Here is a 12,544-nt window from a genome sequence, read left to right on the forward strand (position 1 = left end):
ATATTTACATGATGTACGCACTCGTACTCTAAAATAAAAATCGATTATCGGTTCGGGTTTTTTTCTTTACCTATTTTGAACAACTGCACATGGGATAGTGTCGGGATTCCCTAGGCATACGAGTAGGTATAATAAACCGTTGATCGTAAACAAAACTAGTTTCCTCGCGAACTCTCCACCATCGTTCGAACTTCGAACCTATACCAAGACCATTCTTCGAATCATCTTTCATTCCGTGAAGTTGAGTGCAACGATTCGCGTTGCGATGTTTTTCGAAAATATGAAGTTCATAGGATTAGTTTTTATTTTTAGTTTGATTTATTGCGGTAAGTTTTTTTTCGCGTTATTTTGTTTAATACATATTAAAATGAGAACATTTTCCAAGATGATTCGATGTTCCAGGTTGCTAAAATGAGCGAAACGTGATTTATTATTTTTTTTTTTTTGATAATTTACAGATGCTGATGAAATTTCTTCTTACCGGTATAAAAAGCAACATCATCGTCTCTGGTGCTTGAAGTGAGTACTCAGTTGAATATATTTTTTTTTGTGGATTAAAAGGGAAGTAGATGGAAAAGAGAGAAATGAAAAATCCAGAACGAGCGATTTTTATAATTTTGGATATGCCTCCCAATCCACTTTTTTAAAATTTTTTTTTTAATTGGAAGCCTTATCTTTCTATTTTTCCTACTGAAAAACAATATTCAAATGGTGTAGTCGGACCCCAGAAAAAATCAAAGTGAATAAGAAAATTTGAGGCTTGATGGGGAAGGGGAAGAGAAAATAACTTCAACTACTTCCAGCTTACTCTTGGAATTCAAACAAATCAGAAACTGATTCTGCGCAAATTCTCCCATTTAATCTCACAATGAAAGAAACTTGTTTATAAATCATTAATTTTAAGAAATGATTCAAATTGAAAATTTTTTCAAATAAATTCCCAACAGCGATTAAGCTCCTATTTTTCTTTACGTCATATCGAAAAGATTATCCCATATTATTTGGCATCGGTCCAAATTCTATTCAGCAAAATTAAACAACTAAGAAAAAAATCCATTCGATAAACAACAGACAGGCCAAAGACCTCTCTAGCAGATCTTCCACTTTATCATTTATGCAAAAAACACGAACTCAAATCCGGCATTACTTTTTTCCAGCGATCAATTCACCTGTAGCCCAACCCAATGTGTCGACAACTCGGTCCTTTGCGACGGAGTTCACGATTGCGAAGATGGTTCCGATGAAAGTCCAGAACTTTGCAAATCTATCAAGTAAGTACCATCCACCCTCAACTTTCCAAGTATTTCTGAACAATTATCCAAATTCGAAATTCAAATCCAAACAGTCCAAGATCTTGCATATTACCAAAACAAACCTACGACAAGAGCTACAAAGTCAACTGCAACGAACACGATCTAGGCAAACCAGGCGAATACGTTCCAGAGCTTTCGCTGCTCAGCTATGCTTGCAATCCTGGATTTACTCGAAACGACGCACCCGACACCCATTTCCAATCATTCTGCTTGAATGGTACTTGGATTCCAGCCATTCCCACGTGTAACAGTACGTATTGCAATCAATGATCACATTTGACACCCCCTCCCTCTAATTCGAAAACCCATTCGCTAAAAAGTCTACATTTTTTCCCCCTAGAGCTGTGCAAAAAACCACACAATCCTCACCTGAAGGCAGTTTGTTATCACGGTAATAAAGAGGTGGAATGCCAGGACGAGCATAAATTTGGTGCCAAGCTCCATCTATCTTGTACGTTACCCTACCATTATCCCAGTCACGAGGAAATCGTCTGCACAGAAAATGGCGAATGGGACGTCAAAGATGTTAAATGTATTGCTGGTAAGCATCGATATTTAGCACTCAAACTAGTACAATATTAATTTTGTCAATCACCTTGAACTTCTTCCGCTTCTCACACCTGTCCATACTCCATACTTTGTTACGATCAATACGCGAATTTTTTTTTTCGATCAATTTGGTAAAACTGAACGAATCTGTTTCTTTTTTCAGAATGCGGTAAATACACAGACGAAGCTGAGCATCTTTTGAAGGGCAACGATTTACCTTGGCACGTGATAATAAAGAGGAAAAATCACGACGGCGGTATCTACGTTTTCTCCGGTACCTTAATAACGCCGAACTTGATTCTGACAGGTAAAAACAAGTATAATTTATAATTTATGCAGATCGCCCCCCGCGGGAAGATACTAATGGTTAGGCGATTATCATCTATCTATCTTTCTTACGTACGAATCTTCTACACACAAATAGAACAAATTTATAACGAGTGTTTTTGTAAAAATGTTTTTATTTCAGTCGCTAGAACTGTAGCTGACCACAACGATCATAAATTACCGCCGGAAGATTTCGAAGTAATAGTAAATAATCTGCTGGATCACGAATATCAAAAACACTACAAAGTATGGATCACACGAGCCCTGTTTTTGTCCCATTAGTGTACTTTTTTTTTATAATGTCGAGTAACGTGTTTTATTACTTGCTCGTAGGTGAAAGATATATTTTTCTCAAATAGTGGATTCGCTTCGAAAGAAAACATAGCCGAAGAATCGGACGACATTGCTGTTTTATATTTGGCCAAAAATGTCGATATAGATGCCACCGTGATGCCAGTCTGCGTTGACTGGACTGGTGTTAAATTACTTCCTGGAGCATTGCAGTCGGTTGGAAAGGTACGAATGATTTAGATTTTTCGATAGGGGCGAACCGAAGGAAAATTTTCGATAGTAGGGAAATAAAAAACAGAGCTGCGAGCCTGAAATTTCAATTTCTCAATTTTTTCCCACCTGTCCTCATTATTTTGATTTTAAAAATAATAATAATTCAATTTTTCCTACTGAGGAAACATTACTAGACCCATCTCATTACTTCGGTTCGGTCTTATCTTTCGATCTTATTCAAATATTGCATTAATTAATTCGATTCGTCAATGTAGCTGGTACGAACAGGAGAAGATCACGATAGTGAAAAACCTACTCATCAAGACATGTGCACCGTAGTTATCGAAGCTTTTGATTATAAAACCTGCGTCAATAAAATTCCGAATGGAGCTTTGCAATACGATCAATTCTGTGGAAATGTCACAGGTAAGAGTTCCTTTTGCTTATCAAAATACAGTAAAATAATCAGGATGTCTAGTAAGGTGGATTGCGAAAAAAACGTCGCCAGATTTCGACCAAATTCAACAGAGACCTTCATTTTGAATTGAAAGTTACTCAGGAAAAATTTCAGCTCCGGAGGTGCTCCTGGAGGAAAGATAGAAGATTTATGTGCCTTCAAAAAGAGAGAATTTTCGAAAAAATCGCAGTTTTTTCGCTCCAGCCCCCATCCAGCCTGTTTTGGGAGAAATGGCCCAATCCCAAAAGAAAATATTCAAGATTTTTCGTCGATTTATGCCATTGCCTTCAAAATCAAAGATATTTTTTAGGGTTCTACTGAGCGGTTGAAAATTTGCAACTCGCTTATTTTTTGATATAAATTTGTATTCTGAAAATTTTTTGTCGCAAAATTTCGCATTATGCACGCCAAAATTTTGAAAGATATCATTCATTCTGAAACTAGGGAAATATTTTGAAACACAGTGGTGCTCATTTTCAATCATTATTGCCAACTTTAAAAAATAAAAAAATTTCATACCTACCTAAATTTTTGGATACTTTTTCAATTTTTTGAGATTGACAATAATGACCAAAAAATTGGCACCACTGTGTTCTAAAACATTTCCCCAGTTTCAAAAATGATATGTTTCAATATTTTGCCATAATTAATGCGAAATATTTGCGAAGAAAAAATTTTCAAAACACAAATTTATCCAAAACCAGAAGACCCAGAAAAGCCAGAGAATTTTGCCCTTTTAGAAAGTAGATGAAATGTAAGAGAATTTTTCTATTTTTATCCCAAATTTAGGGACTTACGTAAACAAAATCAATTACATAATTACCTAGGTACCTCAAAATTTGAACATTCAACTTAGAATTTGTGTTTAAGGAAGGGTTGAAATTATACGAAAAGTACTCCAAAATTATTAGCATGTTCATCTCGAAAATATGTAGAAGGAGGGAGAGGGGGTGGAATTCCCATCATAGCGAAAAAAGGGTGGTTTTGAAACGAGAAGTTCATTTCCAATCACTTAACAATAATTTAAACAGAAATTAAATGGGAAAATTTTATTCGACTCGTTTTTCTAAACTGATTTCCAAATCATTCACAAAGGACGAGAGGAAGTGAAAGGGAGGGGATCATGAGTCCAAATGAAAATTCCGCTCAAAACTGTAATTATGACGATAAAATTATGGGAAAACGACTACAATAGCACTGACTTTCATCGTTTGCGTTCATCTTGAAAGTGAGGATGGCCTAAAAGGGATTCATCACAGCAAAAAAAAAGGGGGGTTGTGGAGTCTAAAGCTGATTTCCCATGATTTTTCATCAATTCAAACTGAGAACATGCAAAATTATGAGTAAAATATCGTTTAAGACATCGAAAAATTACTCTTTACCAAAAAGTAGTTGATTTCAATCCTCTTCAGAGAGGAGTACAAGTGAGGGAAATGGTTCTTGTGGGACTTGTATCAACATTTTGGGACTGAAAATCCCCCCTCGAATTTTATTACGTTTCAGAACTTAATTCGCTTCGTCCATTATTTTTTTTGTAAAAAAATTTGCTCTCATCCGCAAAAAAACATAACAATATGATTCCCTTCTTCAGGCATAATGTAGTATAGCTTCAATTTACAAGTTTTTCTCAATTTTGGAATTATGTTCAATTTGAATTCAGTTCTTTACATTTTTGTGGGATTTTTCGAGTTTTTAAAATTGGCAATGCACATTATTAAATATCATAAATTTCGAGAATGTTTTCACGGCTGTTTTTCTTTCTCCTATAACTGCTAAATGGGTTCATTTTAGCAAAGAAAATCACAATTTCAATCTTCAAACTTGAAAAATTCGTGTGAAGTAAATATCGGAGAAAAAGTGTTCTCAGAGAAGGTCAAATGCCCCAAAAAAAAATTTGAAAACGTCGAATGTTTCCTGAATGAATTAAAAAAATTTTTGGCCAGAAAATTGCTTGGAGTACAAATGCCTTGGAACAGATGGAGAAATGGGAGTGGGGTACAGTGCTCTAAAATTCTGAAAAACCGTGTTTCTTCATTTTCAAACATTTTTTACCATGTTGGACTGATTAGGTCTAAGTATGGATATTTGGCCACCATGATGAGCTTTGATTATGAACCGAAAATAATGTTCCAATTGGGGAAGAGGGGAGTAGAAATCTGTGCCATGCCATAAATATTCAAAAATTATTGAAGTACGAAGCTTCAAGATTTTTAGGGTATTTAAACCACCTCCACCTTATTTCATCTTTTTAAAAAGATATTGGTGCACTTATTTCAACTTTTTAGGCATAAAAAATTCTCGAAATTGAACGATTTACCTAACTACCCATCTGGGGTGATAAAATTCAAGCTCACAAATCAGGGATAACCCTAGTCCCCTTCCACTCTTCCTCTAACCCTTGCTTCGTGAACACCCGGTAAAAATTTGAGGATTAATTAATAACTAATGAGATTTGCCGCTGATTATGTTTGAAAAAATGTTATTTCATGGCCCCTTTCAAAGTTCTGAAAAATTGGAAAAATTTGGGCTGAAAAACTGAAAAAATCAGAAAAAATACATTCTGGCGATAGTAAAAAGAGCCTTGCATCAGTACACATGCTTTTACAGACGAATTCTCCAAATTTTTTCCAAAAAAAAAAATTCAAATAGAGCCACACACGATAATTTTTCTAATTAAATTATTCGATATAATCATTTCCGCAGAACACAAAGCAACTGGAGCATCAGACTGGGGTTCGGGATACTACGTTGAAAACCCCAAAGACCTGAAATACTTCATCAAAGGTATCCTCAGACTGTCCTACGGAGACGACGGTATCAAAGTATTCTCCGATGTACCCAGCCACATCGAATGGATCGCAAATATTCGTCGGAAAATCGACGACATCGAGTTTATAGAAAATTCTCATTACGAATTAGAATTAGAACACGATTATAACTCGGATTGCGCTCATTACGACAACTGCCCGTTGAAATTAAACCATACAGATCATCGTCCTGTTCATTATGGTGCTCTCGAGTTGAGCTGCGAACACGGTGATTTGCATATGTAAGTTTGAAACGTCTTTCAGCCATCCGTTAATTTTGAATGCTTTTTATATTTTTAATGTGTCTCATACGTCTTGGTTCGATTTCGATGTACAGGAAATTCCAGCAAGGTTGCCATTTACCTTTCAAGAACTACTCGAACTTCGAGTTCGACGTCAAATGCCCATCAAGTCCACACAACGACTTGGAAGCTTACTGTAAACGATCCATTGAAGGTGCTTCTGTGCCAGAATACAGTACTTTGTCTACCCATTGCAAATGTGGCCACGCTCAGTTGTCCAAAAAAATGGAAAAATCTGTTTGCTTCAATGGCCAATGGTTACCAGAACCAGTGCCTTGTAAAAGTACATAAATTTGATTCAATTTCTCGTCTTCCTCATCCTCTTCTTTATCAAAGGCTTGTCAATAATACGTTTTATTTCGCTGTTGCAGAAACTTGTAGAAAACTGTTCCCCGAAGGAGTACATTTGAAATGCAGCTACGAAGGAAAATTGATCGATTGTGAAGATACGTTGGTTGCTGGAACTCTAGTGCATTACGAATGTTATCCAGGATACGCTCCAGAGTTCCCAATCAAGAGTAAAGAATTGTTATGTGACGAGGAAGGAGAATGGAATGGTCCATTGCTTCGATGCAATCCAGGTAAATTCACAACTTCTTTCATTGCAACGATACAAGTTACTATGTTTTTCAAATCACGATATTTTCATTATGTCTTATCTTTTCTTTTTCAGTTTGTGGCAAAGCATTAGTAAAAACCCCAAGTACGAGTGCCGTAGACGCAAAATCGACCGACTACAAGGAATCATTCCCTTGGCACGTAGCCATCTACGATAAGACTAAAAATTACGATTTGGTTTGTTCCGGGAGCATTTTAACCGACAACACTATCATAACTGGTAAATCCGAATTAAAAATCTTGCCTACGTATTTCAAGGCCATTGAGTAAATAATTCTAATTGTTTACGTTTTCTGTATCTACAGCTGCTCATTGTTTCTACGATTCGAATGATAAGAAGAGAAATATTAGCGATTTCGTCGTCGCTGTTGCTAAGCTGAGCAGAGATTTCAAGATCAAAGATACGCCGAAAACTCAGTTCTACGATGTAAGTTGATTTCACGAGTATTTTTATGAAAATGGAAGGACGTTAGGATTGATGGAAAAAATCGTATATCGTCATATTTTTGGAACGGTTCTCCGCCATAAACAAAAAACATAGGCAAATTTTAGTGTATGGTAATCAGCTGAGTAGCATAATTCAGCACTTGAAAGGCATATCATTAATTTTGACAAAGAACTCGGTCTCACTTGTGAAACAAAATTATCCGAAAGCTGAGCTCAATCCCCCCTCTTCCTCAAGTACCTATTGGGTTTCCATTTTCATCAATTCATCACATCTTCTGCACAAATGAACCACTTGAGGAAATTTGGGATGTTTTTTTGCAGGGAGGAGGGGAATATAAATTTTTGGAACCTGTACAATACTTTGAAAATTGAATTGACAAAAATTTTCCCCTCTTTTTGACTCTTCTACGACCCCATGGGTTTCATTATTTCCAGGTAAGTTGGACTTTGACTTCGGCACTTTTTCTAAAAAGCACCAAATTAAAAAAATTCTCAAATTCGACTCATAATTTTCTGAAATATTGAGGCATAATAGTCGGGGAGCCCGCATAAGGATCACCTGCACCCCCCTGCCGATTCTCCGGGACAACTTTTTTCTTAAAGGGGAAGTCCTAAGGAACATTTCTAGCCCTTGTCCTCAAAAAAAAAAGTGGCCCTACTTACAAAATGGCGGCCATTTTGATTGACAGGTCAGCCGAAATCGCAGGTTTTGCGTTCCAACATGGCACTTTCTCGGAATTTTTTAAACCGTACAACGGTAGATCGAAAAAGTAGGCAAAAATTCATCATCTGTCAAAATTTTAAGTGCTAAAGTGCCTTTTTCGATTTTTGGTGAATTTTCAAAAATCAAATTTTGGCCAAAATGTGAGAAAAAAATCAAAATTTTACCAAATTGACGTAGAAATCTGAAATTTGGGATATATCCTATTTTTGACCTGCCAAATCGATTAAAAACTGTTTCAAACCGTTTTGAGCAGTTCTGGAGCCTCCAGCAGATTTTTGAAACTCGAAATTCTCACAAAATTTCATCAAATGGAGTTGGAAAGCGGAAATTTTTTCTGCAAACTAATTTCAATACGCTATGAAGTCGACTGCAGGTGATTTTCAAGTCGTTTTGGAGCCTACAGCAATTTTTTGAAAATTACTGATGCCTCCAGCAGATTTTTGAAAGTTGAAATTTCCCCAAAATTTCATCAAATGGGGTTAGCAAGCCGAAATTTACTCTGCAAACTAATTTCAGTACAATATGAAGTCGACTGCATGGTGTTTCAAGTGGTTTTGAAACTTCCAGCTACTTTTTCGAAATTTCAGTTCTCCTAAAAACGCGATGAAACTTTTTAAAAAGTCACTGGTGGCTCCAAAATTTCTTGAACTCGCCTGAAGTCGTCTTCAGAAGGTGCTCATTGAAGTGCAGAGTTAATTTCAGCTTGCTAACCCCATTTGATGAAATTTTAAGTTTCAAAAATCTACTGGAGGCTCCAGTGATATTCAAAAAATCGCTGTAGGCTCCAAAACGACTTGAAAATCACCTGCAGTCGACTTCATAGCTTATTGAAATTAGTTTGCAGAAAAATTTCCGCTTTCCAACTCCATTTGATGAAATTTTGTGAGAATTTCGAGTTTCAAAAATCTGCTGGAGGCTCCAGAACTGCTCAAAACGGTTTGAAACAGTTTTCAATCGATTTGGCAGGTCAAAAATAGGATATATCCCAAATTTCAGATTTCTACGTCAATTTGGTAAAATTTTGATTTTTTTCTCACATTTTGGCCAAAATTTGATTTTTGAAAATTCGCCAAAAATCGAAAAAGGCACTTTAGCGCTTGAAATTTTGACAGGTGATAAATTTTTGCCTGCTCTTTCGATCTACCTTTGTACGGTTTAAAAAATTCCGTGAAAGTCCTATGTTGGAACGCAAAACCTGCGATTTCGGCTGACCTGTCAATCAAAATGGCCGCCATTTTGTAAGTAGGGCCACTTTTTCTTGAGGACAAGGGCTAGAAATGTTCCTTAGAACTTCCCCTTTAAGAAAAAACTTGTCCCGGAGAATCGGCAGGGGGGTGCAGGTGATCCTTATGCGGGCCCCCCGACTATAAAATATGTTGGTTTTTCACAATTTTTTGGTCATTTCAGCCCACTCTCTCGCTCTCCAATCTCACCTTAGGTTTCTCAAGCCCAACTTTCTGCACATTATTGATTCTATTTTTCAATTGAATTTTTTTTCTCCAAATTTTTACTGATTTCAAACAACCTCCTCTCTCTTTTCATCGTCCCTCCTGTGGTCAATATTATCCTCAGCAGTTCCTTTCCCTACAATTTCTGGTTTTATACCTGAAAAAGGCTACCTTTGAGAACAAAATATTTTAAAATGGAAAAAATCCGGTTTTTAATTTTTAATAGGGGAAAAGAGAAGGAGGGGAATTTCTTTTTCTTTCCATTTTAAACTTTTTTCAAGCTCCCAGAGTGAATTTTTCTTCATTTCATCCTTCGCAGCAATTTCATATCTCTTTCGAGGTCTCAAATTCTCTAAAATATCAAAAAAACATACCTATATTGTACAATATCTCTCGTCGATTAAACTTCAAAATTCAATTATTTTACGACTCACCAGCCACTCGCTATCATTAAGAGATAACTATCACGCCGAACCTACAAATTATAGAAATCTATACCTCTCAACAGCCAGCTAATTAATGTTAACGAACCATTCCAACAAACTACCACTTCTTTGATTCGCAGCTAGAAACACTCTCGATGAAAAACTACTACGGCGAGGTATGGAAATACTTCAACAATCTAGTCATCGTAAAAACCAAGACGAAAATCGCCTTCAACCCGGAAGTATTCCCGGTTTGCATGCAGCTCGATAAACTACTCCCAGCCGGACACCTATTGCAGGTAAGTTTAGCATCGTAATGTTGCAAAGTAGGTACCTTACCTACATATTATTTCACTCCATTATTCGTGTAATTTTTAATAATTTTTTTCTCGTGTTCGACGCAGACTTCTGGTTGGGGAGGCCATGAAGGTGGTAAGAAGATTTCCCATCTGAAGATTTCTGAATTACCTTACATCACGTTGAATGACTGTATCCATAAAGCTCCGTTATCTGCAAAACCGTACATTTTGGAGGATAAATCTTGCCTTGGACGTCACAATGGTAAAATTTTCCCTTAGATTTACTGATATGAGATCATTTTTATAAGGACGGATCGAGTTCAAGTGGAGGGGGAGGGAAAAAGTTCAAGTCGATTCGACCCTCTCGTACAAATGAAAAATTCTTCCAAATTGACGCAGTAAAAGATACTAAAATTTCTCACATTCTTATTTTGTTTCTGTTTACAGAAAGTATAGAAAATTTCGCAGACAGCGGTAGCGGTGTATTCTACTTCGATAAAGTAAGCTCGACTTATCACATCTTCGGCATAGCCAACATGATGCTTCACGATTATCCTTACATCACCATTTTCACCAATACCAACTATCACGCGAATTGGATTCGCTCGACTCATAGTTCATTATCTAGAAGTACGAGTACTCAGCACTAGGTTAAGTTCCTACAAAGATGATACGAGTAATAAGTGGTATCGATGGCACGATACCATTCACATTTTTGGCTGAAAAATCACGCGCTACTTTAAAAATTTCTTCTGTGATTTTAGTTTTTAAGTTCCTTATTTTCTTGTGAATTTTTCATTTTTTGATTTTTTTTTTTACGTTTCATTTACAATATTATGTAACTTATAAACTGATACGAGAATGCGTGAGATGAGCTGTAAAATAAATTAATAAAAATGTTGATAGACATAGCTAATAGAATTTTGTGTACCATAGATAAGCTCAATAAAATTAAATCCGATCAAGTGAATCAGACTTTATCGACAACACGAAAGTAGATAAGATTACTCTGTACAACGAAGGTGTACTGAAACTTGCACTGATTTCTTTCGGTTTTTCATTCAGTCTTTCTTATGGAATACGTATGTATTTGAAAATATAGAAGTGCGTTTCTAATTTTATTTTTTGAAGTGAAATAAAAAGTTTATTGACATGAAGTTGGTTGTTAGCGTTGTTCATTTATTACTAATAAACGTCTGTAGCTCTACTAATGAAGGTAAGAAGTCAGATAAAATGTTTTTCAATAGGTACCTTTACCTACTAGGTACAGATATTTTTGACGGTTTTTTAAATTGAAAAATTCATCAGAGCTGTTCTGAAAATGATGTCGTATATTGTATCATACATTTCACTAAGAATAATGACGATGAATAAACTCAAATATCAATTTCAAAACGAAATTGTGGGGAAAAATTTGAGTTCTGATGCTTTTTTGACAAATTATAAATTTAAAAATGCATTAAGTATTTACAAAAATTACTTATTTGAAAAAACGAAACAAAAAACAAAACTTTTTCAAACGAATTGTAAGATACGTGGGTAGGTAGGTAGGTAGGTAGGTAGGTAGGTAGGTAGGTAGGTAGGTAGGTAGGTAGGTAGAGGTACCTACATAATGTTTGATCAGAACTGAAAAACTGAAAACCGAAACCGATAAAATAAAACCAAATAAATTTTGATAAAACTAAAAGTTTTTCACACCTTCAATAAAATTTGAAAATGGAACTAGAATCCTCATTCAAATGGATTTTTTTTCAAGTTGAAAAATTTCAAGCTCTTTCCTACTTCACAATTTCTATTGTTTTTCATGTTCAGAAAAAATTTTCAAAAATTGAGAAATTGAAAAGAATCTGCAGCAAGGCGAATAAAATGTAATTTTACAATGGTGAAAAACATGTATGAAAATTAAAAATCGAAAGTAAAACTAAACCTTGACTTGATCATGACTTGACCGGGCATTCACGTGAACTAATGAACGAATCGTTCGCGAACGATGAAATCATTTTGCACGTGATGTGTTATTTCAGGATTAGACATGTCATTTTCTCCAAAGCACACTCCTTGTCGACGGGTCATTCCATGTCAACTCAACCAAAAAAAGGCGATTTTGAAAGTCAAGTCTTTCGATTTCGCTCAAATTTTTTTTACAATATCTACCCACCCAGTAAGTAAGAAAGCCGCAATCAGTTTGGTCCCAGCCCCCTCAGGGGGCGGGTGGGGGGGCTTCCATTATTTTCACATTGTCTCGAGGTACTCAACTTCAGCCACCCATTGCTCCAAAACTATGATACTTTGATCAAAACTGATTTCACAGTTCGAAAGGGCAT

The 12,544-nt window shown here is 35.9% G+C and overlaps 2 protein-coding genes and 1 long non-coding RNA gene across 4 annotated transcripts in view; 2 read left to right on the forward strand and 1 right to left on the reverse strand.

The window, feature by feature from the left end:
- LOC135837231 (uncharacterized) lies at positions 1-11,377 on the forward strand. Its single transcript, XM_065352439.1, has 17 exons — positions 1-326; positions 459-519; positions 1,158-1,271; positions 1,346-1,563; positions 1,654-1,854; positions 2,026-2,169; positions 2,332-2,435; positions 2,523-2,705; positions 2,969-3,119; positions 5,854-6,199; positions 6,295-6,542; positions 6,631-6,840; positions 6,933-7,097; positions 7,183-7,304; positions 10,062-10,220; positions 10,326-10,482; positions 10,668-11,377. The coding sequence occupies exons 1-17, from the start codon at positions 266-268 to the stop codon at positions 10,868-10,870; spliced, it is 2,847 nt and encodes a 948-aa protein (XP_065208511.1). The 5' UTR covers positions 1-265; the 3' UTR covers positions 10,871-11,377.
- LOC135837246 (uncharacterized) overlaps positions 1-12,544 on the reverse strand; it is an 84,148-nt gene that overhangs the window by 54,693 nt on the left and 16,911 nt on the right. The gene's annotated exons all lie outside the window — the stretch shown is intronic.
- Positions 11,296-12,544, forward strand: part of LOC135837234 (uncharacterized) — a 19,859-nt gene continuing 18,610 nt past the window's right edge. For both annotated transcript variants that reach the window (XM_065352441.1, XM_065352442.1), the window contains exon 1: positions 11,296-11,436. In XM_065352441.1, the coding sequence (XP_065208513.1) occupies positions 11,373-11,436 (64 nt within the window). In that variant the 5' untranslated portion in view covers positions 11,296-11,372. The remainder of the gene's footprint in view (positions 11,437-12,544) is intronic.

This window comes from Planococcus citri, chromosome 2 (assembly GCF_950023065.1).
Source record: "Planococcus citri chromosome 2, ihPlaCitr1.1, whole genome shotgun sequence".
In the NCBI taxonomy this organism is placed as follows: Eukaryota; Metazoa; Arthropoda; class Insecta; order Hemiptera; family Pseudococcidae; genus Planococcus; species Planococcus citri.